The sequence below is a fragment of the Mya arenaria genome, chromosome 2 (genome assembly GCF_026914265.1).
Source record: "Mya arenaria isolate MELC-2E11 chromosome 2, ASM2691426v1".
Classification (NCBI taxonomy): Eukaryota; Metazoa; Mollusca; class Bivalvia; order Myida; family Myidae; genus Mya; species Mya arenaria.
Window position 1 is genome coordinate 70,086,872 of NC_069123.1, and position 24,568 is coordinate 70,111,439.

The 24,568-nt window shown below is 36.1% G+C and overlaps 2 protein-coding genes across 2 annotated transcripts; one reads left to right on the forward strand and one right to left on the reverse strand.

Annotated features, from left to right (window-relative positions):
* Nucleotides 1–504: 504 nt before the first annotated feature.
* Nucleotides 505–10,446, reverse strand: LOC128242950 (dnaJ homolog subfamily C member 12-like). The gene is made up of 5 exons (XM_052960403.1): nucleotides 10,305–10,446; nucleotides 5,003–5,081; nucleotides 4,766–4,905; nucleotides 3,980–4,136; nucleotides 505–3,561 (listed from the first exon to the last, which is right to left on the reverse strand). The coding sequence occupies exons 1-5, from the start codon at nucleotides 10,392–10,394 to the stop codon at nucleotides 3,470–3,472; spliced, it is 558 nt and encodes a 185-aa protein (XP_052816363.1). The 5' UTR covers nucleotides 10,395–10,446; the 3' UTR covers nucleotides 505–3,469.
* Nucleotides 10,447–10,662: 216 nt separating this feature from the next.
* LOC128223741 (NAD-dependent protein deacetylase sirtuin-1-like) lies at nucleotides 10,663–20,849 on the forward strand. The gene is made up of 11 exons (XM_052933108.1): nucleotides 10,663–10,745; nucleotides 11,210–11,292; nucleotides 11,494–11,644; nucleotides 11,925–12,038; nucleotides 12,327–12,568; nucleotides 12,853–13,005; nucleotides 14,096–14,243; nucleotides 14,543–14,622; nucleotides 15,116–15,302; nucleotides 18,651–19,445; nucleotides 20,023–20,849. The coding sequence occupies exons 1-11, from the start codon at nucleotides 10,676–10,678 to the stop codon at nucleotides 20,469–20,471; spliced, it is 2,472 nt and encodes an 823-aa protein (XP_052789068.1). The 5' UTR covers nucleotides 10,663–10,675; the 3' UTR covers nucleotides 20,472–20,849.
* The last annotated feature ends 3,719 nt before the right edge of the window (nucleotides 20,850–24,568 follow it).

Consider the following 24,568-nt stretch of genomic DNA (forward strand, 5'->3'; position numbering starts at 1 on the left):
AGGTGTTAGGAAACATTACTTGAATGTGCATGTGTGCACTAACATTTTTGCCCTACGTCACCCAGGTACATGTACAACACACAAGTTTAAATGGCACGTGCAAAAAAACTATCTGAGAATCAATGTTATGAGCCTACTAGAACAATTTCAAAGAAAGAAACAGCAATCAACACATGGTGCATGTGGTGTTTCACAAACCTCTGAAAACCATGCTGCAGCAATATTAACTGCCCAGCTTGCCAGGTGCGTCAGTGCAAGCAGGGTGGTCAAGAGGACAATTAAAACTTGGGAGAACATTTCGGTTGTCTCTTGCAAAAAAAATGGTCTTACATTGTTGCAATTTAGATATTTAAACAAGGATTGTTATTTACAAAATTCATGCAGCAAACTGGTGTTGACCTCTATTCACTTTCGGAGAAAGTTGAAGTGTTCAACTTTCAACAATCACGGAACACTATTATACAGTGTTTATGATAATACTGGAACAAAGGGAAATGGCTTTGGTATATTTATTATAGACATTGAAGCATAAATGTACATCTTTATCTTGAACAATCCCTAAAAAACAAAACAAAATAAAAAAACCTTTTTTATTTAAAAAAACAACAGGTTTGCTTATTTCCTAATGTTCTCTACTAGAAACACCGCAGTATCTTTGAAGGGGCACATATTTTATACAGTAAGAAAATTTAAATTTTGCATGTATTTGTCAGGAAGACTTCATAATAAGATTGATCAATATTTGAACATTGGAAGAAATTGCCTCATTTTGCCTCAAAAAGGTGTAATCTTATTTTTTTAAAAACCCACTACAATACTGTTCAAATGAGAATCTGTTGCTGTCTGTTAATTGGAACAAGCATTTTTTTTTAATTGATATCCACTGATTGATTAGGCAAAGAAGATGGAATGGAAATCATGTGTTAATGGAATATTCCAACAAAATCATGCAATATCGCTGCAAGTGATGGACTCTTACGAATGTTGGATATGAGATTTGAGTTTGTTTTCAACTGTTTGAAATAAGAATATCTTTATAGTGTAGCATTTAGTTTTGACCTAGTACCCTAGTTTTTGACCCCACGTTCCACAGTTTCAGACTAATGAAATATTTCATTTAAGTTTCATAAAGGTTTTACAAGAACTATTGCAATAATATAACCTCAAGATTGTTCCAAATGTTTTTCTAAGATTTGACCCCATGTGACCTAGTTTCAATCTATTTCAAGAAGTCATTGGTCATTAAGCAAATATTATGCTTAAGTTTTATGAAGATTGGAGCTGATATATAACCTCTGTTTCTTCCAATGTTTTCTCGAAGATTTTACTTTTTGACCTAGCTTTTGATCCAATGTGACCTGTTTTAAAAATCTGTCAATATTACATCTAGGAGAACAATCTGCCCACCGTTTGAAAAAGTTTGACTTATCAATACCAATATTTGACCTAGAGACCTAATTTTTTTATCACATGTCCCGGTATCCCAGTTATAAATTTATCTGAGAGTTCATCAAGGCCAAACATTTGATTAAGTTTGAAGAATAGTGGACCAAATACAACACCTCTTGTGTGTTTAAGAGAATTTTCTGAGATTTGACCTTGTTTTTGACCCCATGTGATTTATTTAAACAAGGGATTGGGACTTGATCAAGGGGAATATTTTGACCAAGTTTGAACATAATCTAACCAATCCCAACCAAGATATGGTTTCAATGAATAAGTTTCATGAATATTGGACCAAATATAATTTCTCCAATGATTTTATAACTTTGACCTACAGTGACCTAGTTTTTGACCCAATGTGACCCACTTTCACAAGCAGTGGAGATTTCATCAAGAAGAACGTTATCTTACCTATCACTACCAAGATATGGTTTCGAAAAAAAAGAAAAAGGACAGACAAAGCCAAAACAATATCCCCATCAGGCATCAGGAAACTTTTGGTTTGGCAGAGGATAAAAAGCTGAATTGATTTTATAAAATTTTGAAGAAAACAAAGCTCTTACTAGGTCGGTATCCAACTGACTAAATCTAATACATGTATAGGATCTTATCACTTGACAGAGAGAAATGTAAGTTTAAAAGATTACTAAAATCAGATCATTCATATGATAAAAAGAATAAATAATGCCTCTGAATCTCTTTGTCAATAGAAACTGATTGGACAGTAAAAGTATGGCAGGATTGATTTATCACAGATTTTACAAAAAAAATGTATGCTTTTCACAGTTCAAATTTAACACCAAGTATTCAAAGATAGTAAAATAGAAAAAAAAACATTAGTATTTTTTCAAAATGAGAAATAATGGTACTAATTATACAAAGATAAACAACACCATGTTACGACATGCAATTTCACTCAACACAGGAGATAACCAGTAACCCAAACATCTGAATGTCGACAAACTTTTAAATCACAATTCTATCAAAATTAAGACCTGTTAAAAGCTTTTCTTCCTAGATTAGTATCTGGTTTACTATTACCAGAAGTATCAAGTATAGATTCACTGTAGAAATTTTTTTTTGTCTAAAGTACATGCCGGAATGAGAATAAGATATTTTGAGATAGAAAAATACTTTTTGCATAATTTTTGCATAATATACATAAAAAGGTTAAATCACTAAAATTTAAATGCCAACCTTTAAATAAATGACTAGAAAAAATGGAATGTATGCAAAATATATAACAATATCAACAAAACTTAACAAACATTATCTTAATACTAAATAAGTACAATTTAAGTAAAATTATATTCAGTATTTAATAGTCATGTCTTCAAATACATGTATATAAATATATAAAACAAATACCTGGGTATAAAAACCTAAAAATGATCATAACTTTTAAATAAGGCCATCCTTAAAAAGTCTTTGCCTGTTCCCTTCCACACTTTTGTTGGTAGGTCAGAATGTTTAATCCCTAAATTAAGAAGAGAACAACATGCTGTAATAACTAGTATTGCTTGCCTAATCCGGGTGTAAACAATTTTTATTTTATAATCTGCTATTATATTTTAAAAAGCCAACCAAAATGATTAAATGATTATGTTATGTGTATTTTTTGCGCGACTCAACTTATATGGGGATGTTAAAGATCAAATCATCTGGCACTGGTAGAAACAACAGAAATTCCTATCTGGTATGCAAGAAACCGATCTCTCAAATTCCATACACACAAAAACAATGATTTATAATAACAATACTTGTTAACTTTTACAACAGTTTAACTACATGCAAGCAAATGTTCTTCTGTTACAATATAGTTCAATGTTGGCACTACCAGTAGACAAAATCACCATTGGCTTCTAAAATTTTAAAAGTATTTCAAATACAGTACAAAGTTTTATTTGAAACTATTTCAAAATGATACTCATGTATATTTTTGCTTAAATTGGAAACATTGGCCACTACAAGAGTTCTGTAAAATGTCTTTTTGGCAATTTCTAAATGCCGATCTTGTAACTGGAGATTATATCTCATAATTCCTGAACCTCCTTAACACGTCAGACGCTGGCTCTCTCTTCCACCCAAAATCTGCTCTCTTGGCTTCATCCAACTTGGCTGAAGTATGTGAAGGAAACAATTAGGCACATTAAATGAACCTGTAACACTGTTATATGTATCATACAAATAGAATGGAGACTTTCAGGGAAGTGAACCTCAATCAAATGTGAACAGGATCTTAGGTTAATGAAAGCATCATTGCCAATCTATCATCAGACCATCAATATGTTTTCTCCACACTGCATTATACAATCTGTTGTGGAAATACAGTGGGATATATAACTGATTTTTAAATGTGTTAAATTAATAATTATTGTAAAAACATGAATAGAAGTATAACAAGATAATAAGGTTTTGCAATTGTGCATTCCTACATTCAAATAGTATGAAAACACATCACATGTTACCCATGGGACAAGCAGCAGAAGCGATGAAGAGTTAAGAAAACACACAAAGGTACAATGCTGACACTCACCTGCTCCAAGAAAATCAGGGTGTGCTGGTTCCTGGTTCTCGTCCACTTGTATAATGTTGGTACCCTGTCCCTCCTGCTGCTGTTGTTGTTGTTGTTGCTGCTGGGATTCGGTTCCCTCCAACATTGTCTCCTTCTTTGGGCTGGCCCAGTGCATAGACTGATGAAGGGTTATAATCATATAATCACATGACTTGTATAAAGGTTGTTTGTCCTAAATGTCAGTGTTGACTATTAATTGTTTCCTGGAAAGAATATCTTTTATGTTATGATGAACTTAAGCACTCACAGTTTATTTAGCTGATACAATAGTAAAGAAACTACTATCATTATTTAAATTATAATTTCTCAAATAGGATCACATTATTTTTCATATCTACCATACATTTATTAAACTAAACAGAGTGGACGAGTAGACAATATAATTTCTAAAACTAAGCTGTTTATTGTTTATCAATATGCATAGTGGTTGCTCCACTGCGCCGGATTGTACCATGTTTAAATTGAATATTAATTAATTTAACAGACAGTATTTAGTAAGTCTCTGTTTATTCGTTGTTAAATGAATTGTGGTGTAACAGCCTATAGTTGGTACTGGACAATGATTGATTTAATTTTTTACATCATTTCCAATTTCCTAGACATTGTTTTGCAGAAATGTTTAACACAAATATAATAACAGGCGAGACTGAATCTACTGTCTTAAAAATGATTATTATTTTATCAGCATTTCGTAGAATACAAAAATCATTTGTATTACAAACAAGCTCTAAATGTAAGTTTATTTACCGTGTGTACTGCGTCTCTCATGCCACACCAATTGCTGAAGGTGACTGAGATGCCGGAGTGTCTCCACTTGTCATAGTTCTGCCGGCGCTCATCATCCGTCAGTATCTCCTTTGCGGTCTGTATTCTCTCAAACTCTGCAGCTGTAAAAGGTTCAGCCAATGCAAAGGGAGTTAGACAATATAATGTTCAATCTGAAAACAGAGATTCCTGTTTGATCATTAGGAGAGCATTACATACCTTTCTCTGCATTCCCAGGGTGTTTGTCAGGATGGCAGCTCAGCACTCTTGCTTTATATTCCGCAACAATCTGCTCCTTCTGGAAGAGTGAACAATTGTTTGTTACATAAAAATAACAAAAGGACATTTTAACTATTGATTTCTGCCCACAAAAGTTCTTGAAAATGATGTTAATTAAACAAGAGCTGTCGCTGTAAGTGCGAAATACCCCTGAAGTGCCTGAAAGATGAATGGAATATGCCTATATTCAGGAAAAACTAGCATTAGCTATAAGCATATATGCAGGACCCAATGATTGTTGACTTCAAGTGAATGTGCGTGGGGGGGGGGGGGGGGGGGGGGGGAGTAGAAACAGCCTTGACACAACCACCTATGCTAGATGTGCAAATTTGCAGCATTTTATAATGATTTACCTTAGATGTGTTACATTGACGTCTGTGGTAGGGATATGGGCGTTACACACAACAGGTTGTTTTGTGTGCCTTATACATATTATGTGCCAGGTTAAATTGTACCATGGCGTGCATGATAAAGCAACAGCCCAGACAAACACAAAAAAACAGTGATTTTAATAAGAGTTCGGGGGTATAAAAAATCCAAAGGGGCTGTATAATAAATGTTTTACTCTCAGTCCCAGTACATAATATGATTCAATTATTATTATTATTATTATTATTATTATTATTATTATTATTATTATTATTAATTATTATTATTATTATTATTATGATTATGATTATTATTATTATCCATGTGACAAACACCCCGTATTGGGCCTAGTCAGCCATTTTAAGAGCACAAGAGTTGTTTGTAAAACAACGTAAAACAACAGTTTACTATTCCACCCTAATGGCAACCACTTAGTAATTTTGCATTTAAAGTCTGTGGGGTAAAGTGTAATGATCAATATTGCTACAAGTTTAAGGAATGTAGGGTCAAGCACTATCAATTAGGCAAGCTTTTTGTGTTCAAGGTTACTGTGACCATGACCTTTGACCTACTAACCTCAAATTCTACAGGGATCATGACCAACCCTCATACCAAGTTTGAGGACTGTAACTCTAGTTATTAATCCGACAAAAAAAAAATCATTTTGTTCGTGTTTAAGTCCCCATGACTGTGATCTTTGACCTACTGACCTTAAATATACAGGGGTCATCTGCTGGTCATGATCAACTTTCACACTAAGTTTAAGCACTGTAGAATTAAGCACACTCTAGTAATCAATTTAAAAAGCTTTTTTGTGTCCAAGGTCATGTTTCCTACCATGTTTGAGAACCTTAGGCGCAAGAGTTCTCTAGTTATCAGTCGGACAAGGTCTGGCCTACTGACTGACCGACAGAGCGACAAGTGCAAAGCAATATACCCCACTTCTTCAAAACTTAAAATTGTATGCTTAAAATTGTATGTTATGCACCCTGACACATTTATAACCTAAACCTAAAACTATCATCAATGCGAATAGAAACAAAACAGGAAAGTTAAAGAACCTTAGAATCTTAAATATCAACTGTCAAAGCATTCGTCAGAAAGGAAAGCTGCTGGAAGCCATTATAGATGACACAGCTCCGGATATCATCATTTACACTGAATCATGGCTTGATCCTGACATCAGGTCACCAGAATTACTACCCGTCCAGCTGGAGTATGACATCTTCCGTCGAGACCGACCGAAAGGCCCACATGGCGGCATTCTCATTATGTCCAAGAAACACCTCCAGCTTGGTAACATCACTACAAGCCAACACAACGAGTTGATCAGTGCCTGGTTTATCGCAGACAAGAAGAATATCACAATTGCGGCGTTCTACAGACAACCAAACAAAGTAGAAGAAGATTACCTTTTATCTGTCAAAGAAGATTTTCTTACTCTACGAAAACTAGCAAAGAGGAATATACTCATAATAGCTGGAGATTTCAACCTCCCAGACATCGATTGGAAAAACCTATCCATAGCTGGAAAGCAGTACCCTTCTAGGTTCAATCAATCATTCCTTGATATGATATCAGACAACAACTTTGAGCAAATTGTAGACTTTCCCATGAGAAAACATAACACCTTGGATATCATACTCACAACACACCCCCAGCTTCAAACAACGATGCAAACCCATGCCCTCCATTGGCAACAGTGACCACGATATTGTTCTATTTGATACTTCCATCAGTGCTAGTCATCCCAAACCACCAAGAAGGAAGATCTTTTTATGGAAGAAAGCTGACCTCCAAGGCATTAAGGATGATTTATCAGACCTATCAAACATAATAAACATGAACGATTCCTCCATTAAAGATTCCTGGGCAAGATTAAAGAACACCATACAACCATTGAAAAACGGGTTCCTTCCAAAATGACAATATCACGACACACCAACCCATGGATGAACACCGAAATTAAAAGAACAATTAGAAAAAAACAGAGAGCATATAAAAAAGCGAGAAGATCAAACAAGAAACGGGACTTAGATAGGTACAAGAGATTGCAGAAAGAAGTGCAATACCAGATACGCAAGGCCAACAAGAAATTCCTTGTGGACACAGTCAGTAACGACTTCAAGGACAACTCCAAGAAGTTTTGGGCCTTCGTCAAAAGCATGGGACAGGAAAGTACTGGTGTTGCACCTTTGAAGAACAAGGATGGTTTCCTCCAGAGCGGCAATGCAGCCAGAGCTAACATTCTTAACGATCAGTTTGTCTCCGCATTCATCGCTAAAATACCACCAACTTTCCATACATGGGACAAAGGGGCATACCATCTATGCCCAACATTTCAGTTGACTGGAAGGGTGTACACAAGCTGCTGATGAACCTCAAGACCAAGAAAGCCACTGGTCCTGATGAGCTTCCAGCCATCATCCTGAAAGCAGCTGCTACAGAATTAGCCCCTGCCTTAGCAAAGCTGTTCCAGCTTTCGCTCAACCTAGGTGAAGTACCTCAAGACTGGCGGGATGCCTCGGTAGTCCCACTTTTCAAGAAGGGCGACCGACACCAAGCATCTAACTATAGACCAGTGTCCTTGACGTCCATAACGTGCAAACTCTTGGAGCACATAGTGCACAGCAATGTCATGCAACACTTCGACGAGCACAACCAGCACGGTTTCCGTAAGCGACGCTTCTGTGAGACACAGCTCCTTACCACAATCCAAGAAATCGCCTCAAACACTGCCAAAGTGAAGCAAGTAGATGTCATTCTATTGGACTTTGCCAAAGCCTTTGACAATGTCCCCCATGCCTGCCTACTGCACAAGTTGGACCACTACGGTGTTAGAGGAAACGTCAAGAGATGGGTACAGTCATTCCTAAGAAACCGAAAACAAAAAGTTGTTCTTGATGGAGCCAAGTCAGGAACAGCAGACGTACCGGGTACTATCCGGCGTTCCGCAAGGGTCAGTCCTTGGTCCTCTGTTGTTTTTAGCCTTCATTAATGACCTCCCAGACGTGATCAAATCATCATCCTCTAAGTTATTTGCTGTCGACAGTGCGGTCTTCAAGGTGATCGAGAACGACCATGATGTACAACTCCTCCAGGAAGACCTCCAACACTGGAAAAGTGGGAAGAATAGTGGCAAATGAGCTTTAACCCCACTTAGTGTACTGTCATCAGAATCGCCCCTCGTTGTCGACACCAAATACAGTCTCCATGGCCACACACTTGAAGTAGATGACGCCAGCAAATACCTTGGAGTCACCATCACTGAAAGCCTCACCTGGGAGAAGCACATAGTCAACATCACAAGCAAGGCCAACGGTACACTGGGATTCCTACGCAGACACCTGAGGGAATGCACGCCACCTGTCAAGGAAGCTTCATACAAGGCCATGGTCCGCCCCTCACTTGAAAATGCAGCAACCGTCTGGGACCCACACCAGCAAAACCACATCAAATCCATTGAGCAGGTCCAGCGTAGAGCAGCCCACTTTGTCTTCAACAACTATTCTACAAAGACCCCAGGCTGCCTCTCCGACATGATAAAAGACCTTAACTGGGAGTCCTTCGAACAGCGTTGAAAACACAGCTGGTTGTCCATGATGTACAAGATCCGCAACAACCTTGTAGACATCAACGCATCAGGTACCTCCAAAGTGGCGAAGCACGAACCAAGGGCCAACACCGGCTATTCCAGGAGCGAATAACAGACCAGGTACTGGCAAACTCCTTCTTCCCACGGACAGTGCATGAATGGAACCTCTTACCTGCTAGCACAGTATCTGCGCCCACCATAGATGCATTCAGGTTGCTCTTAGCAGAGTAACCTGAGACTTCTTCACCAGACATGACACTGTATATAGTTTTACAAATTTTAACACTAAAGACACTGTGCGAATTTTAACATTTGAGACACTTTGCGCCACCACCACGCCTAGTCTTGTTGAGCTATTTACGCTCTTTGAAGAGCCAAGCTCAGTATATGGAAGAAGAAGAAGAAGAACTAAAATGCATAACCAAACAAACATGCAATTTGATGGAGTACCAAATTTCTTAAAACTGTAAAATGTGTAAAGCAATGAAACTGCAATTGTCACATGCTCTGCACTACATGTAAACAGTGAAAATGCCAGCAGTTGAAATGAACATATAGGTTTTGTTTTTAACAACTTTCATTGATCAAGATATTTGGAATATTATGCATATAAATACCCAATGCATCTGTGTGAAAAGGTATTTCAATGGTTTATGTACATTACAGTTCCAGGAGATTTGGGAGTTTGGGTAGCTACAATAATGAGCGATCAGGGATACTTTTTTTATTATTTTGACATTTCATTGTATCCCTGTCACGAGTCTGCCATAATCTAAAAATCGTCAAAAGACTCATTGACGGCCATTTAGGTGGACTAGGAGTTTGGACTTAATCAAATTACATGTGTTACGAAAGTGTATGCATTTCTAGTTCTGAATTGTGTGCCAAGGTGCTCCCCTCCCACCACCCCCGTATTTTTGGATACATTGTATGGCAAAATAAAAAAATAAAATAAATGTCAGTGGTTTGTGTTTAAACATAGATTAGGCATAATTGTGAAGCTAATATTACTATATCAATAGCTGTATTCAATACCAATCTTATTCACTTAGCGATATCATGTTTAAGAAATACATTTTGATACTGAATATCAATTATCATCAATGAGTGTCTCAAGGCAAGATCAAATGTAGCTAAAGAACTTCAGCGAACACGTTATATATGAAATTTTTGGATGTGTTCTTAATCTGTTGTAAACATCAAAAAAATAAATATCAACATTAAAGTTATATGGAAGCCAGAACTAGATCAAATGGTGTGTCTTGAATGTTTTCTTACAGAAGACAATTCATCACATCCTAAGACAGAATAATAATCCTCTGCATCGTCCTTTTTAAAGTTGAGTATGTCTTCCAAAGCTTCATTCATGACTTTGACAGCTGGATGATCTAAATTTAATTTTAATGTTTTTGTTGGAAAAACCCACAGGGATCAAATGTTATAATTTTTTGTTTGATGGATAACTAAAATTAAATTAAAAAAATTAATTAAAACAATTGTATTTCGAAAAAGTTTAAAAATATTTGAAATATATAATTATGCTAAAGTTATCACGTCACCTCTGATAATAACTAATATTACTGAACATATAGCATTTATTAAAAAGGTATCCCTTGCGCAAAACAAATGCGCAGGGGAATTGCGTCAAAATGGCCGACGGAGACTCAAACGAAACTCCCGCGAAAAGATTAAAATTGGATGACTCTTCTTCCGATCATGGTACTGTCATTTAGCTGTTTTGTTTGTTACATTGTGTTATTTCTTTTGAAATAGTTTGCTTGAGAAATTTTGTTTGAAAAAACTTCACATATCCGACAAATTGATCAAATTTTAATAATAGATGTAGTTATCTCCCTTAATGATAGGTCCAAAAGTAAGATATGATGGTTACGTTACACTGATAGTTGTGATTTTGATCGAATGATAGGTTTACCATACTATTACTTAAAACATATATGTAATTTTAATATATTTTCGTTAAAAAATGTAGAATGTTTTTGCTTGATTAGTTGTAAATTATGGTTGTTTCTAAAATACAGAATGTGACACTATGTAACAAAAGGATCACACATACTATAAATTATAATATGGAATATATCTTAATTATATAGTAATATAGGTACTTCTTGTTATATTACTATAAAAAACTACTATTATTAGTAATATTCTATTTTATTATTCAGTTCCAAATGCCAACTTTGGATCAGGTCAAAGTGGAACTAGTGAAAAAGCTACATCACATATAAAGGTCGTAGAAGATAAGAAAGTAAGTATTTCCTGAACATTAGTTGACGGTAATGAAATGATTTCATACTTTAGTATTATATATTGAACTTTTTAAGACTTTTTTTCAGACTTCATGAAATGCAAAATTAACTTAAGAAAACGATAAATAGTATCCTTTTGTGCAATAATAAAATGTTTTGTATTTTGATGAAAAACCAGGAAATTCACATATATTTTTCAGAGCACAGCATCAGTCAGCCAACAGGATGATCCAGGAGGGGAGCGAGTGAATGGAGAAATACATACTGGGAAGGTACCAGTAAACAAAGAAGATGCAGGGGATGAGGTGAATGATACAGAGAGAAATAGTCAGAGGAAGCAAGAAGAAAGTGGTAGGCACAGACGTTTACACATTTCAAATAAACTAGAATTTTAAAAAAAACACATTGAACATTTAGTATAAGCTAACAATGACTAGAACAACTTTGTATGACATAAACAATCGGATAAACTATTGACCCTGCGATGTCTTTAACATCGCACAACAGCACTGATTCTGTAATAAATGTATCCAATATGCCACCATCATTATTCATGTCAGAAAATAGCTCATTGAGCTAATTTTCCTTGTTATCATATACCCGACTAAATAAAGATTCTTTTATCTCTCAGAAGGAGATGTACGTGATGAAGATGAGGATGAGGATGACAGACTATCAAATGTTAGTGGAATCAGCGGCATGTCAGATCTCAGTGGAGAGGAGTCCTGGGCAGCTAAACCACCTGGTAACCTTGTCAATCATGGTCTTTCTATTTGAGTGTGGAATAGAGACCTGTTTTCTATTTGAGAACAAGACTGCTAACATGACTTTTGCCTGATCTAACAGACAACTTAAACAACTGCTTGAAGAACCAGATTCTAGTTACTGGAGTCAACGTTTGATTTTCCTGTTTTGATTTTAATATCATGTTTAAGTTGAGTAACTCATCTATAAGAAAAGAAAGGCTATTTGGTGTAGGCAAATATTTTATCCTTTGTTGCACCTTTTTAAGTTTGGAAATTCTCTCCAATAGGTTCAATATCATGGGTGTATCGCTGTATGTCAGACGGTATGGATCCACGTGTTTTACTGCGTCAGTTGATGCCTGATGGCTCGTCCGTCCCTGACTTTGACGACATGTTCCTGTGGAAGTTGGTTGTTAGCATGGTGACAGAGCCACCACCTAGAAAGAAACTGGAGGATTATAACACTCTGGAGGATGCAGTCAAACTGCTGAAGACTTGCAGCAAGATCATGGTGCTTACTGGTGCTGGGGTAGGTGATAGTTGTGTTGTAAGTTATTGCCCAGTATGGCAAATGAAGTTTAATGTATCCTTAACAGCACAGTATATATTATATATATAAGGTAATTTCGGTATTTACAAAAAGTATCATGAGTTTTCAAACCCTCTATATATATTTGAAAAATGTTATCTGTGCAAAATTATTGATATATAACTTGAAAAGTTCAGATCATGCCAGCCACATACTTATCGGTGTTTGCAAAAATCGGTGTAACAATCATTATGTATTCACATGTTTCTTTTTTCCCATTACAGGTGTCTGTATCATGTGGGATCCCGGATTTCCGCTCCAAGAATGGTATTTACGCACGTTTGGCTGTGGATTTCCCTGACCTGCCTGACCCACAGGCCATGTTTGACATCAGCTACTTCCGGCGGGAACAGAGGCCTTTCTTCAAGTTTGCAAAAGTAAAGCTTATTTGACATTTTGTTGAAGTTGTATTTAGTTGCATTAAAAGTTATTAAATTTTAATATTATTGATGTTTAAGCTAAGTAGTTATAGAAGGATGCTGCATTCTGTAAAAGGGTTGAACTTTCTGCTTTAACTGATGTCATTTGATATTATATGTGTAAATACAAGCTTTTTCTTAAACATGCAAGACAACAATTGACAAGCTTTTCTGATTTATTATATCTGTTTATAACACTTTAATATGATTAATATGAATATTGAGAAATGCATATTTGAATTAAAAAGATAACTCATAACAACATGTTTTAAATGCTTGTTCATTGTGTGTCTGTGTATTTGAAGGTAAGTTTTGAACTCAAAATCTATTTCAGTCATTTTATTGTTAGATCTCAACATTTAAATACAAAATGTTGAGATACAGATACTAAAATATTCCTGAACGTATTTTACATAACGAAAAACTGGAAGTATGAAAGTAACCGGAAAACTAAAACCGGAAAACGCAAAACAACGGTGCATCCTGAAATATTCCTGACAAAATAGACTGTAAACTTAAAACAAATATCTGCTTATTGCAGAGATATTCTCTGAAAGAATGTCTAGAATGGAAATACCTTCCAGTCATTGAAATTAGACTTTTTGATGAACAAGCCTGAATTCTTATCCTATTGCTTGGCATCAATGTTTTTAACAAGTCCTGCTATATAAAAGTCAGAATTTGAGCAAGCCTGGAAGACACTTTACCAGTTCAGGGCTTGCGGGCTTGTGTTAATTTCGACCACTGACCTCCACCAAAAATGGGAAATGAACTCTTCAGGTTTAGATTCTAGATAAAAGTGGAAAAATAACTAAAAACATTTGGGGGGGGTAAACTGGTGATTTATTGGGGGAAAATAGAGGCTTTTTGACGAGGGAAAAGAGCTGATATTCAGCACTAAATTTAGCCAAAAACTTGCTTACAGTATTGTAACCATAATTAGAAAACAAATATTGTTAACAACATGTTCTTTTGCATGGTTATTTTGAAAAGGAGATTGTTTCATTGAATCTTGACAGTTTTAAGCAACTAACATTTACCATTGTAGGAGATATATCCCGGTCAGTTTGAGCCTTCCAAAAGTCACAAATTTATCAACCTGCTGGAAACACACAACAAACTGCTGCGTAACTACACCCAGAACATTGACACGCTGGAACAGGTGGCTGGCATACACAATGTCATACAGTGCCATGGTAAGATGGCTTCTCTGATTAGGGGTGTATTACTGCTGAATGAGTTTATGACTTACTAGTATGTGAAACATTTAATTTGATGATCAAATCTTAATTGAGTTTTTTTCAAATTTTTGTAAATTGTTTTATCTATAAATTATCTATAAATTATTAAATCTGTTTTACAATACCCTATGTTTGCAAAGTATTGGATAAGAATTATTAAAAAGTATATAAAAACAATTGTTCAAGAATCAAGAATAAAGAAATAATTACTCCAGAGTTGTATTTAATCTCATCTATTTATTGCTTGTTTTAAGGGTCGTTTGCCACAGCCACCTGTATGGAGTGTAAGCACAAATGTTCCAGTGATGAGATCAAGGAAGATATTATGAACCAGGTAGATTTATTCAATCTTTAAGTCTCTAGTTTAGTTTCTCAACAGTTCTAGGATGGTTTTAATACTGCTTTGAACCATGAAAGTAAACATCATTCTGATATTCTACAAGATCATGGTATGACATTCTGGAAACTAGATTTGTCATGTCAAAAATGATGACAAGAGGGAAGGAATTTGTGAGACATGTGGTCTGGTATTTATTATTATTACTTCAGATGCATGAGAATAATAAGGAGACAAAGGAACCGTGCATTAGTAATTAACTTTTCTTTCAGATTGGACCATGCTGATGAATGGCATTCTTTAGCCTATCTCATAGTTTAAAGCCCTTTGAGCTAGTCAGGGGAGTCTGTGTAATTCACATTGTGGGTATGCACCAAAGTCCGATAAGTCACAAGGAGCCTGTTGATGATAAGATAGGGAGTTCTATGTATACATGAGAGGAAGTAGAGAAATATTTACAGTATTAATATCCAATCATCAAATATTCCAGGTTGTACCCATGTGTCCCAAATGTTATCCCACGCTGCCCCTATCTGTGATGAAGCCAGATATTGTGTTTTTCGGCGAGAGTCTTCCGGAACATTTTCATGAGCGCATGAAGGAAGATAAAGATCAGTGTGACCTACTGATTGTCATCGGGTCATCTCTCAAAGTCCGCCCTGTTGCCCTTGTGCCCAGTGAGTTACCTATTTTTCTGTTATTAATTGAAGTCAATTTCCTCTATTTTATTACTATATATGTTTTATTCATATTGATATATAGTAGGGATGGCAACCAGTAGTAAAATTAATACTCGAGTACTCGGACGATCGTTCGATCGAGTACTCGGGTACTCAATTACTCGGAAAAATTGAATATGTGTTCGCAAAGACAAGATTGTGTAAACATGTATTGTTAATGATTTATATTGTGCGTTGGTCATATTATTGGTCATTTTCACCTTTAAAGTAAACTTTCATTACGTAATTTAACAAAAAATGATATAAAAAGAAAACAGATGTTGTTTCAGGCTTTTAATTTGTCTTATTCGTTTCATTTTATACAAGTATGCACTGCAGAAATGAACAACAATCAGAATTACAATGAACGAAAATTAATAGCATACATTAAAATAGTGAACGAAATTCAATACGAAGTTCAGTTGTTTAGTTGTTTACTCTACAATTATTTTTTTTTAAATGATAGTTTTTCGTACTGTGTAATTGTTGTTTACCTCATTGATATTCATAATTCTTGATTTAAAATATCAACCAATCAATTGTGATAATCATTGCAAAAATAGTTAAAATACGCCCATTAAGAAATCAATTCTCGTAACGGTCGATACTCTTTTGCTCGTTAGCGTCCATTGTTTGGTGAAAGGTCTCTAATTGGTATACAATAAAATTGTGTAGGTGAAAGTACCGCTATCAAAACTTCGCTAATTGACATCAGTGCTAATTTGAAATAGGGGTCCTTTGTTGACAGTTTGCAACTATCACAACAACTGTCAACTAATTGATTGAGGTCAATTGTGTACACAGCTGGGATTAGAGGGACCTTAAATTGTCCTCTTGGCAACTAACCAGATCTGATATTTTGTCTGTAAATCGTGTATTTGGTGATTTTATTGATTTTTTTGATTTTTAGCTCCACTGGCCGAAGGCCATGGAGCTTATGTCGTCACAGATTGTCCGTCGTGAGTGCGTGCGTGCGTAAACTTTTACTTTAAACGACATCTCCTCTGAAACTGATAAGCGGATTTTGACAAAACTTCACAGGAATGTTCCTTTGGTGGTCCTTTACCAAAATTGCTCAAATGGTTCCGGTCCATTGCACAATATGGCCGCCAGAGCTAAAAATAGCAAAATCTTTAAACGACATCTCCTCTGAAACGGTTTGGCAGATTTTGATGAAACTTGACAGTTATGTTCCTTGGGTGGTCCTTTATTAAAATTGCTCAAATGGTTCTGGTCCATTGCACAATATGGCCGCCACAGCTAAAAATAGCAAAATCTTTAAACGACATCTCCTCTGAAATGGATGGGCAGATTTTGATGAAACTTGACAGAATTGTTCCTTGGGTGGTCCTTAACCAAAATTGCTCAAATGGTTCCGGTCCGCTGCACAACATGGCTGCCAGGGCAAAAAAATAGAAAAACCTTTAAAGAACATCTTCTCAGAAACCGATGATGAGATTTTGATGAAACTTAACAGAAATGTTCCTTGGATGGTCCTTTATCAAATTTGCTTCAATGGTTTCGGTCCACTGCACAAGATGGCCCCCAGAGGTAAAAATAGAAAAACCTTTAAACGACTTCTCCTCAGAAACCGATGATCGTATTGCAATGAAACTTGACAGAAATGTTACTTGGGTAGTCCTTAACCAAAATAGCCCAAACAGTTCTGGTCTGCTGCACAACATGGGCACCAGAGCTAAGAATAGAAAAAAACGTTAAACTACATCTTCTCAGAAACCGATTATCAGATTTTGATGAAACTTTACATAAATGTTCATCGGGATGCCCTTTAACCAAAATTGCCCAAATGGTTCCGGTCCGCTGCACAACATGGCTGCGAGAGTTAAAAATAGAAAAACCTTTAAGGACTTCTCGTCCGCAGTCTTCACGAAAAACATTTTAACCTACTAGCCAGTTGGACTAGCATAATGGCATATTTTACTAGTCCGAATGACAATCTAGTAGTCCGACTATTTTGCCACATTATAAAACTGTATGCTTGAGGTAAATACCTATTTCAATTGAGCAGCTTGCAGTTTGAGTAAACATTTCTTTATTATGATGCTCATGCAGTGATAGGGAGTGACATCCTTCTGTTGGGAATAGTGCTCCTTGTTTTTCAGAACCTATGGGTACTATGTAAAAACAAAAGGCATCTTGCTTGAATAGACTGTAATAATATCAACATGGTTAGAAAAGAAATGCCATGCTTTAATAGCTTTGATTACATTTTACTACTGAATTACCTCCCTTTAATAGAAAAAAAAATAATGTCTTAATTTTTCACGTATAGCATCTTTAAATAATTTTTAAACAATAATAATTTATGAGTAAACATATAAGCATAAAGTTCTCACAAAAAGATCAATTTAAAAACCTTACATTTATACATAGGAAAGTATATATAGACTGAACATTAATTTACGTTTAAGTGACATTCTGAAAGTTTATGAAACAGCTATTTTTAGTAACTTAAATGGCCGAAAAGTGTAAGTGAAACACCAAGTCGATTCTATCTCGTCAGTTCTTGTTCAGGTTAGATATTTGCTTCATAATCTATTCAGATTAAATGTTTATTAATTGTTTAACTTTTAAGCATTATTTTGGGTCGATATTTATAGTTTAAAGGAAAAGCTAAAAATAGGAAAAACCTTTACACCACTTCTCCTCAGAAACCGATGATCAGATTTTGATGAAACTTGACAGAAATGTTCCTTGGGTGGTCATTAACCAAAATTTGTTAAATGGTTCCAGTCCACTGCACACCATGGCTGCCAGAGCTAAAAAATAAAAAAAACTTTATACGACTTGTCGTCGAAACCGATGACCTTTTTTCGATAAAACTTGACAGAAATGTTTGTTTGGTGCTCCTTTACTCAAATTGCCCAAATCAGTTCGGTCCACTGCACAACATGGCAGCCAGAGCTATTAAAGTAAAAAAAAAAATTAAATAACTTCTCCTCAAAAATTGATGATTGTATTTCTATGAAACTTGACGAAAATGTTCGTTAGGTGGTCTTTGCTTGAACCTTTTGGCCAGTAGAGCACAGGCACTGATGTGCCTCTTGTTTTACCAAGTACTCGAGTAGTGATTTGGTACTCGAGTACTCAGATGTTCGATCGAGTACTCGGGTACTCGTTGCCATCCCTAATATTTAGTCATATGGCAGTTATTCAGTATTTATTTGAAAGCATACATTTAAGTTTAAAAAAAATAAATTCCACTGTTCTTTAAATTGGCATTAAAGGTTAAATGACACGTTTTTTGTTCGACTGTTTTTATGCAAGAATACATTTGTTTTTCAGCCTCCCTTCCTCCCACTGTTCCACAGATCTTGATCAACAAGGAGCGTCTAAAGGGACATAACTTTGACATTGAGTTACTGGGTGATTGTGACATTGTGGTGGGAGAGCTGTGTCGGAGACTGGGAGAGGGTTGGGAGGCCCTAGCCCGCAAGTCAGAGATGTCTATAGTGACCCGATCGGACCTCCCGACCCCCTCCACCACGCCTCCTCCTTCCCCCACCCGAGAAGCAGTGTTTGAGGTTGCTAACTTGGTCAAAGGGAAAGAACAGAGTGGCAGTGGGCAGGGACAGTTCCCAAATGACAGTTATGAAACTGTGAAATCAAGGAATGGTGTTAATGAGAATACATCTGTTCTTGATCCTAAGAAAGCCAGTTCAGAAGAAACTGGGTCTAAAACAGACAATGTTGTCTGTGAACAAGAGAGATCTCAAAATTCAAAGAAAGACAAAAGTGACGCTATCAGCTTTGACTGTAATGATAAAATGGAAGTTGAGAAAGAGAAGCCTGTTGATTTTAAGGGAGATTCAGAAGGTAAAGCTGTTGATCAATCTAAAAGTGATGAGAAAACAAACAATGCATCAGAAGCAAAACTAGACTCGGACAAACCTGAGACAGCTATTTCTCAGATGAATGTGAAAGACAGTAAAGCTGAAAACTCTGAAACAAAACCTCAGGAATCTAAAAATGATGGTAAAAAAAGTGTTGGTGATACACCAGCTCAGGGAACAAGTGGTGAGAAGCCTGTTAAAAAGTGGAGGCCTGTCTACCATTGCAACATGGCAAATCTGCTGAAAGGTAAAAACTGCCATAATAGCTAATTATATGCTCAACTTACTTAGAGTTTATAGTCAAATGATAACTACAGGGTCACAGGGACAAACAAGTTAAAGATGTGTTTTAAATTAAGTTATGGATGTGTTTTATATAAAGCGACTTGTTTAATATTAAGCCATGGATGTGTTTGTTACTTAACAATGGATGGGTTTTGTATTAAGATATGGGTGGGTTTTGTAGGACTGCATTATCTATGTGGAAATGCAGTTTGTTGTAAGTTATTTTACCCTGCTAGCAGCAAGTTCAGCATAATTTGTTGTGCTTAGTTTGCAATATGTAGTTGCATCTGATTTTTCCAAGGGAGAGATCTTATTATGATAATACTACATCAGTGACTTGCTACCTTCATGCTCATTTAAATTTGCTCTGTCCAGTGTCACGTCACAATTAACAGATTTGTCTTGGCATTTAGCGACAAGTATTTAATCTTAAATAAAGTATCATACACTCAAAAATCCTTGGATTGTAGTTGAAATTCAATATTGTTTTGGTCAAAATTGCGACTGTGATTTAAATAAATCTACATTTGTATTTTCAGCTGACCAGATATGCTTTGTCCCACCCTACCAGTATGTATTTCCTCTCGCTGACTTCCCCATGCGTTACCAGATCCCGTATTTTGGAGAGGACAAAGATAAGGTCGACAGGCCCGGAACCAGCGGCAATGCGATCGATCTCACATCTGATAGTGAAAAGGATAGTATGTTTAATGACAGTGACAGTGATTCAGATGCATGTATACTGGTGGATTCGGATGATGATGAGGAAGGAGATGAAAGTGACAATGAAAAAGATGGGGCAGATAATATGGAGTGTGTGAGTGGTGCCGAGAAGAAAGATGTGTTGGATAAGATAAAGGAGAAAGATGAATCAGAGAAGGGTGAGTCTGAGAATATTAAGAAGGATGAGTTGGAGAAGATTAAGGGGAAGGATGAGTCAGAGAAGGAAAAAGATGACAATAGTGAAAAGCTCACTGAAGTGCAATAAAACTGTATATCTGTCAGAATTTTAAAACCATTTATTTGTATATAGCAACTTCATGATTATATAACTATTACTTTTATATATTTTGTGTGCAATTAGGGCATACACTTTGAAAGTTTGATTGTATGGCAGCTTACAATAACATGTGTTTGTTGAAGAGATTGTTTTGATTTTTATGTGATTACATTTTTTGAAGAAATATATCAGGGCCCCCATCACACCAGTACATCACTACATGTATATTTTGGATCTCTTGATGTATATAGCTTTTTCAGTGTTATTACAAACCATATAAAGTAAAACAGCAATGTGATCATGCAAAACCTTGATTGTTTACTTTGTCAATATTTGACGAATTTTGAATAAAACTATAGCATTATATGCTGTTGCTTGCTTACATTTCATTATTTATACTATTATATTATGTGTAAAGTGTATGAAATAAAATCCGCTAATTTTGACATCCAACAATCCTTAAATTACTATATATTTATACATAAGAGGGCTTTTTTTGAGGCAAAAGTTGGATACAATAATTGTTTGTTAAAATGTAAATGGATTCTTTATGAAACTATAGTACATGGTTTGCCAAATTAGCAATTTGACCAGGTAAACAAAAAACAACAACAATTTATCTATGATATTAAAATAGCCGTTCTAATTCACCAGTCAATTGTAACCACGCCCTCCAAGGTCTGGGGGATAGTCGGAATAATTGGCAAGTTCATTGACAGGCTTCATATTCTTAAATATCAATATAATATCAATATAGTTGTGAAATGATGAACTTACATTTGAAAGTCACCAATTTAAAATCCTTTCAACCACAGATTATTTTGATATGATTTAGTAAACGTTGCTGAGGAAACTAAGAATATAGAACACTGAGCACTTTGAAAAAAAATCATGCAAAGCATAACTCGTCATAAAATTGATACCTTATAACCTGAATACCTCTTCAAACATTGTACAAAATTGAATTAGTGATCATGAACGTTAAAAGAATGTAATGGGATTTAGAAACTTAGCAACGTTGAGAACCTTGAAATTGATGTTTAACACGGAGCAAAACTCCTCGTCGTGAACTATATATTGCGGCTCTTTCTGAACATATACCCTAACACCTGCTCATCTTTATATTTGATAGGGATGTACGCATGTTTTCTTTAAATAAGATTTAAATTTCATCCCATTTAAAACAAAAGGTTTCTGACCTTTTCTCCAACTGCGCCGTGGAGGGTTTTCATGAGCATTGCACCAAGACAATTTACCTTGCATGATAAGACATGCGCAAAGAAATAAGAAACGTTTGCTGTACTGGTTATTGTATTGTTCAGAGATACACACGAAAAAGTGGCCTTCTGTTTACGGTCATTTATATGGAATGTTTCTGCACCATACCCTACTCAAGCGTCGCTAGACCTGTCATTTTGTTGGTCTATCATTCGATTTGAAATGTTTCAAAACCATAATTACTTTCATATTAAGTGCACTGTGTGATAGGTAATTCTACCGGATCTTAATGAAACTTGGTCAGATTAAACATCGTTATTCGTCTTTAAATTAAATGTTCGTTTATGGGTCTTTTTTAGGCCGCTCTAGTCTAATATTTGAAACAATGTTCACACTTTGCACAATCTTTATCAGACCTGGTTAGACTATGTTTCGATGAAATACATTTTGTATTAGACAAGTTCGTCGAAAGTTCTAATATTAGAAACATTTTATTATATATTATCGGAGTCCCTAACGTTTAGACCGGAGGGGACTTTAAGATTTCCATCTGTCCGAAAACCAACGACTGGATCCTGCAATATCTCAAGAAGGAGGGATGCTATATTTATTGAACTTAGTAGTTGGTTAGAGTGTCTCCTCCAATGGATTATGCACGTCATTTTATTTATTTTTTGGATAAAATGCAAGGGTGCTATGGCAACATAAATAGTAAAATACCACTTTTGTTTTAACTCAATCTTGGTATCATTCCGTACATGTTTTGACATGTTTCGTGAATGGATTAGGTAAGTCGGATGTCTGAAAACAAGCTTGGCTTTTTGAAGGAATGTTGGCACCGACACCCCGAATGGCCCTGGTCCCTGGTTCATGGAGCTTGGTACTTGATAGAAGGCACCAAGGGGATGATTGTTTACGTCATATAATTGTTTACGTCAGAACACGATCGGTTGCTTTGACAACAGTTTGATTGCATTTTTTTTCAATCCGTACGGAAACGGGAATCGTGCGATACCAATAAGTATGCAAGCTTGCTTTATGATAATAGGTAATAAGTAGATTTGCACTTCATTTATCTGTCGGACAAAACACTTTGTTGGTATGGCAGCGAAAATAAGTGAAGCTCGATTATAGGTCATGGTGGGTTAAAATGTAGGTCACTAGGTCCAATATGAGGGAAACTTTTTGAAATCTTAGAGGGCACGTTTCTGCATACTCTATTAAACATGACGAAAATTATTATTTCAAGTTTGATAGAAGGTAATGTTGGGTAAAAAGTAAGTCACTAGTTAAAATGTTTGAAAATCTAAAGGCCTCATTTTCTAAACAATATGTGTTATTTTAGGTGAAAATAGTTACGTAGGTCTACCATTAGAAATAAAATGTTAATCCTGTAAAAAAAACACTCTTCCTTCGTGGAATATTTGTGTTACATACATTTAAGTACCAATATGTGTCAAGTCCGTTCGAAAGGCAAGTGCACTTGGGTATGATTTTTAAATGCCTCGTTTAAACTATACATGCCCGATTTGTTTACCAATTCTCATACATTGAGCTTGGCCAATAATTTTCTTATTGGTATTCACAGAGCACATAGCATATTTATACAGTTAAAACTATATATGCTTCTCAAGTGATCGCCAATACTCGCTCAAGGCCCTATTGTTTCCAAAAACATTGATTTAATAAAAATATTGAGTAGATAAGCTTTGCTATCGATACTTCGATACATTAAAGACTTGAGCCTAGTAACTTCGCTATTCGGAATGATATTACATCCTACCAAAGACACGGTAAAGTAAAACCAACGATTTAAATCTATAATGCCAATGAGTTTGGGCAATTTACTAACGTGTTCCATATGTATGGAAATATTCGTGTGTCCGCGCGTGCTGCCATGTCAGCACATGTTCTGTGAAAACTGCTTGGTTTCCTACGTAAAAGATCAACGACAACGACGTAACGCATCCAAGAAACTGGGTCACGTGAGTTGTCCAGTGTGCAGAAAGAGAACAAAACTTGGTGATGCACATATTTCTGGTTTTCCAAGAAGCTACATTATCCAGGCCCTTGTAGAGAGTAACGCCCATCGCATTAGCCTAGCCAGGGCTGTGGCGGTAACCAGGGACGCCGAGACCCAGACTGCGGAGCCTGACCACGTGTTCTCCATACCGAGGAGACGGCGACGGCGGAAACAACGTGCGCCTGCAAACAACGGAGCGTTTTTGAATACACACAAACGGCCAGCCGCGGATATGGAAACTCAAACGTTAACGAATATTGATCAACAGAGAGGAGAAAGTGTGAACGTGAGCATCGTTAATAGGTCTGGAAATACACTGGAATACTTCATTATGTTGTATCTTGTCGGACCTTTAATAATGATTACGGAATCGGGTGGCAAATCGGACGTTTTTCAAAAATACGTTCATTTGACCAGCTTTGCGTTGTGTACGTGTATTTATATAAATACGTGGAATGTTTTGTCTATCAACGATATCTACATCTGCAAAGTAGTTTTGATTTATTTCTTATACACTTTGGTGAGACAACTGTGTACCTTTAGAGTATTTAAGTACATATTCTTGAAGGAGCAGAGTGTGCTATGGCCGCCCATCAGGAATCGACGAGCAGGTTTCAATGTTATTCTGTCCGAGTTGAAGCACGTCCTATATTCGCTTATGTTTCACGTTTTCTATGTTGGAAGCTTGATAGCCACAGCATTTCTTGGTATATTCATGCTGACTTACATTAACAATGCTAGGGTATTATTTGCCTCGTACAGACAGACGCACACCCCTGGGCCGGGTGACTGGCAGTTACATGCACTGGCTGGCATATTTCTGGACACGACAGACGGAGTCTTC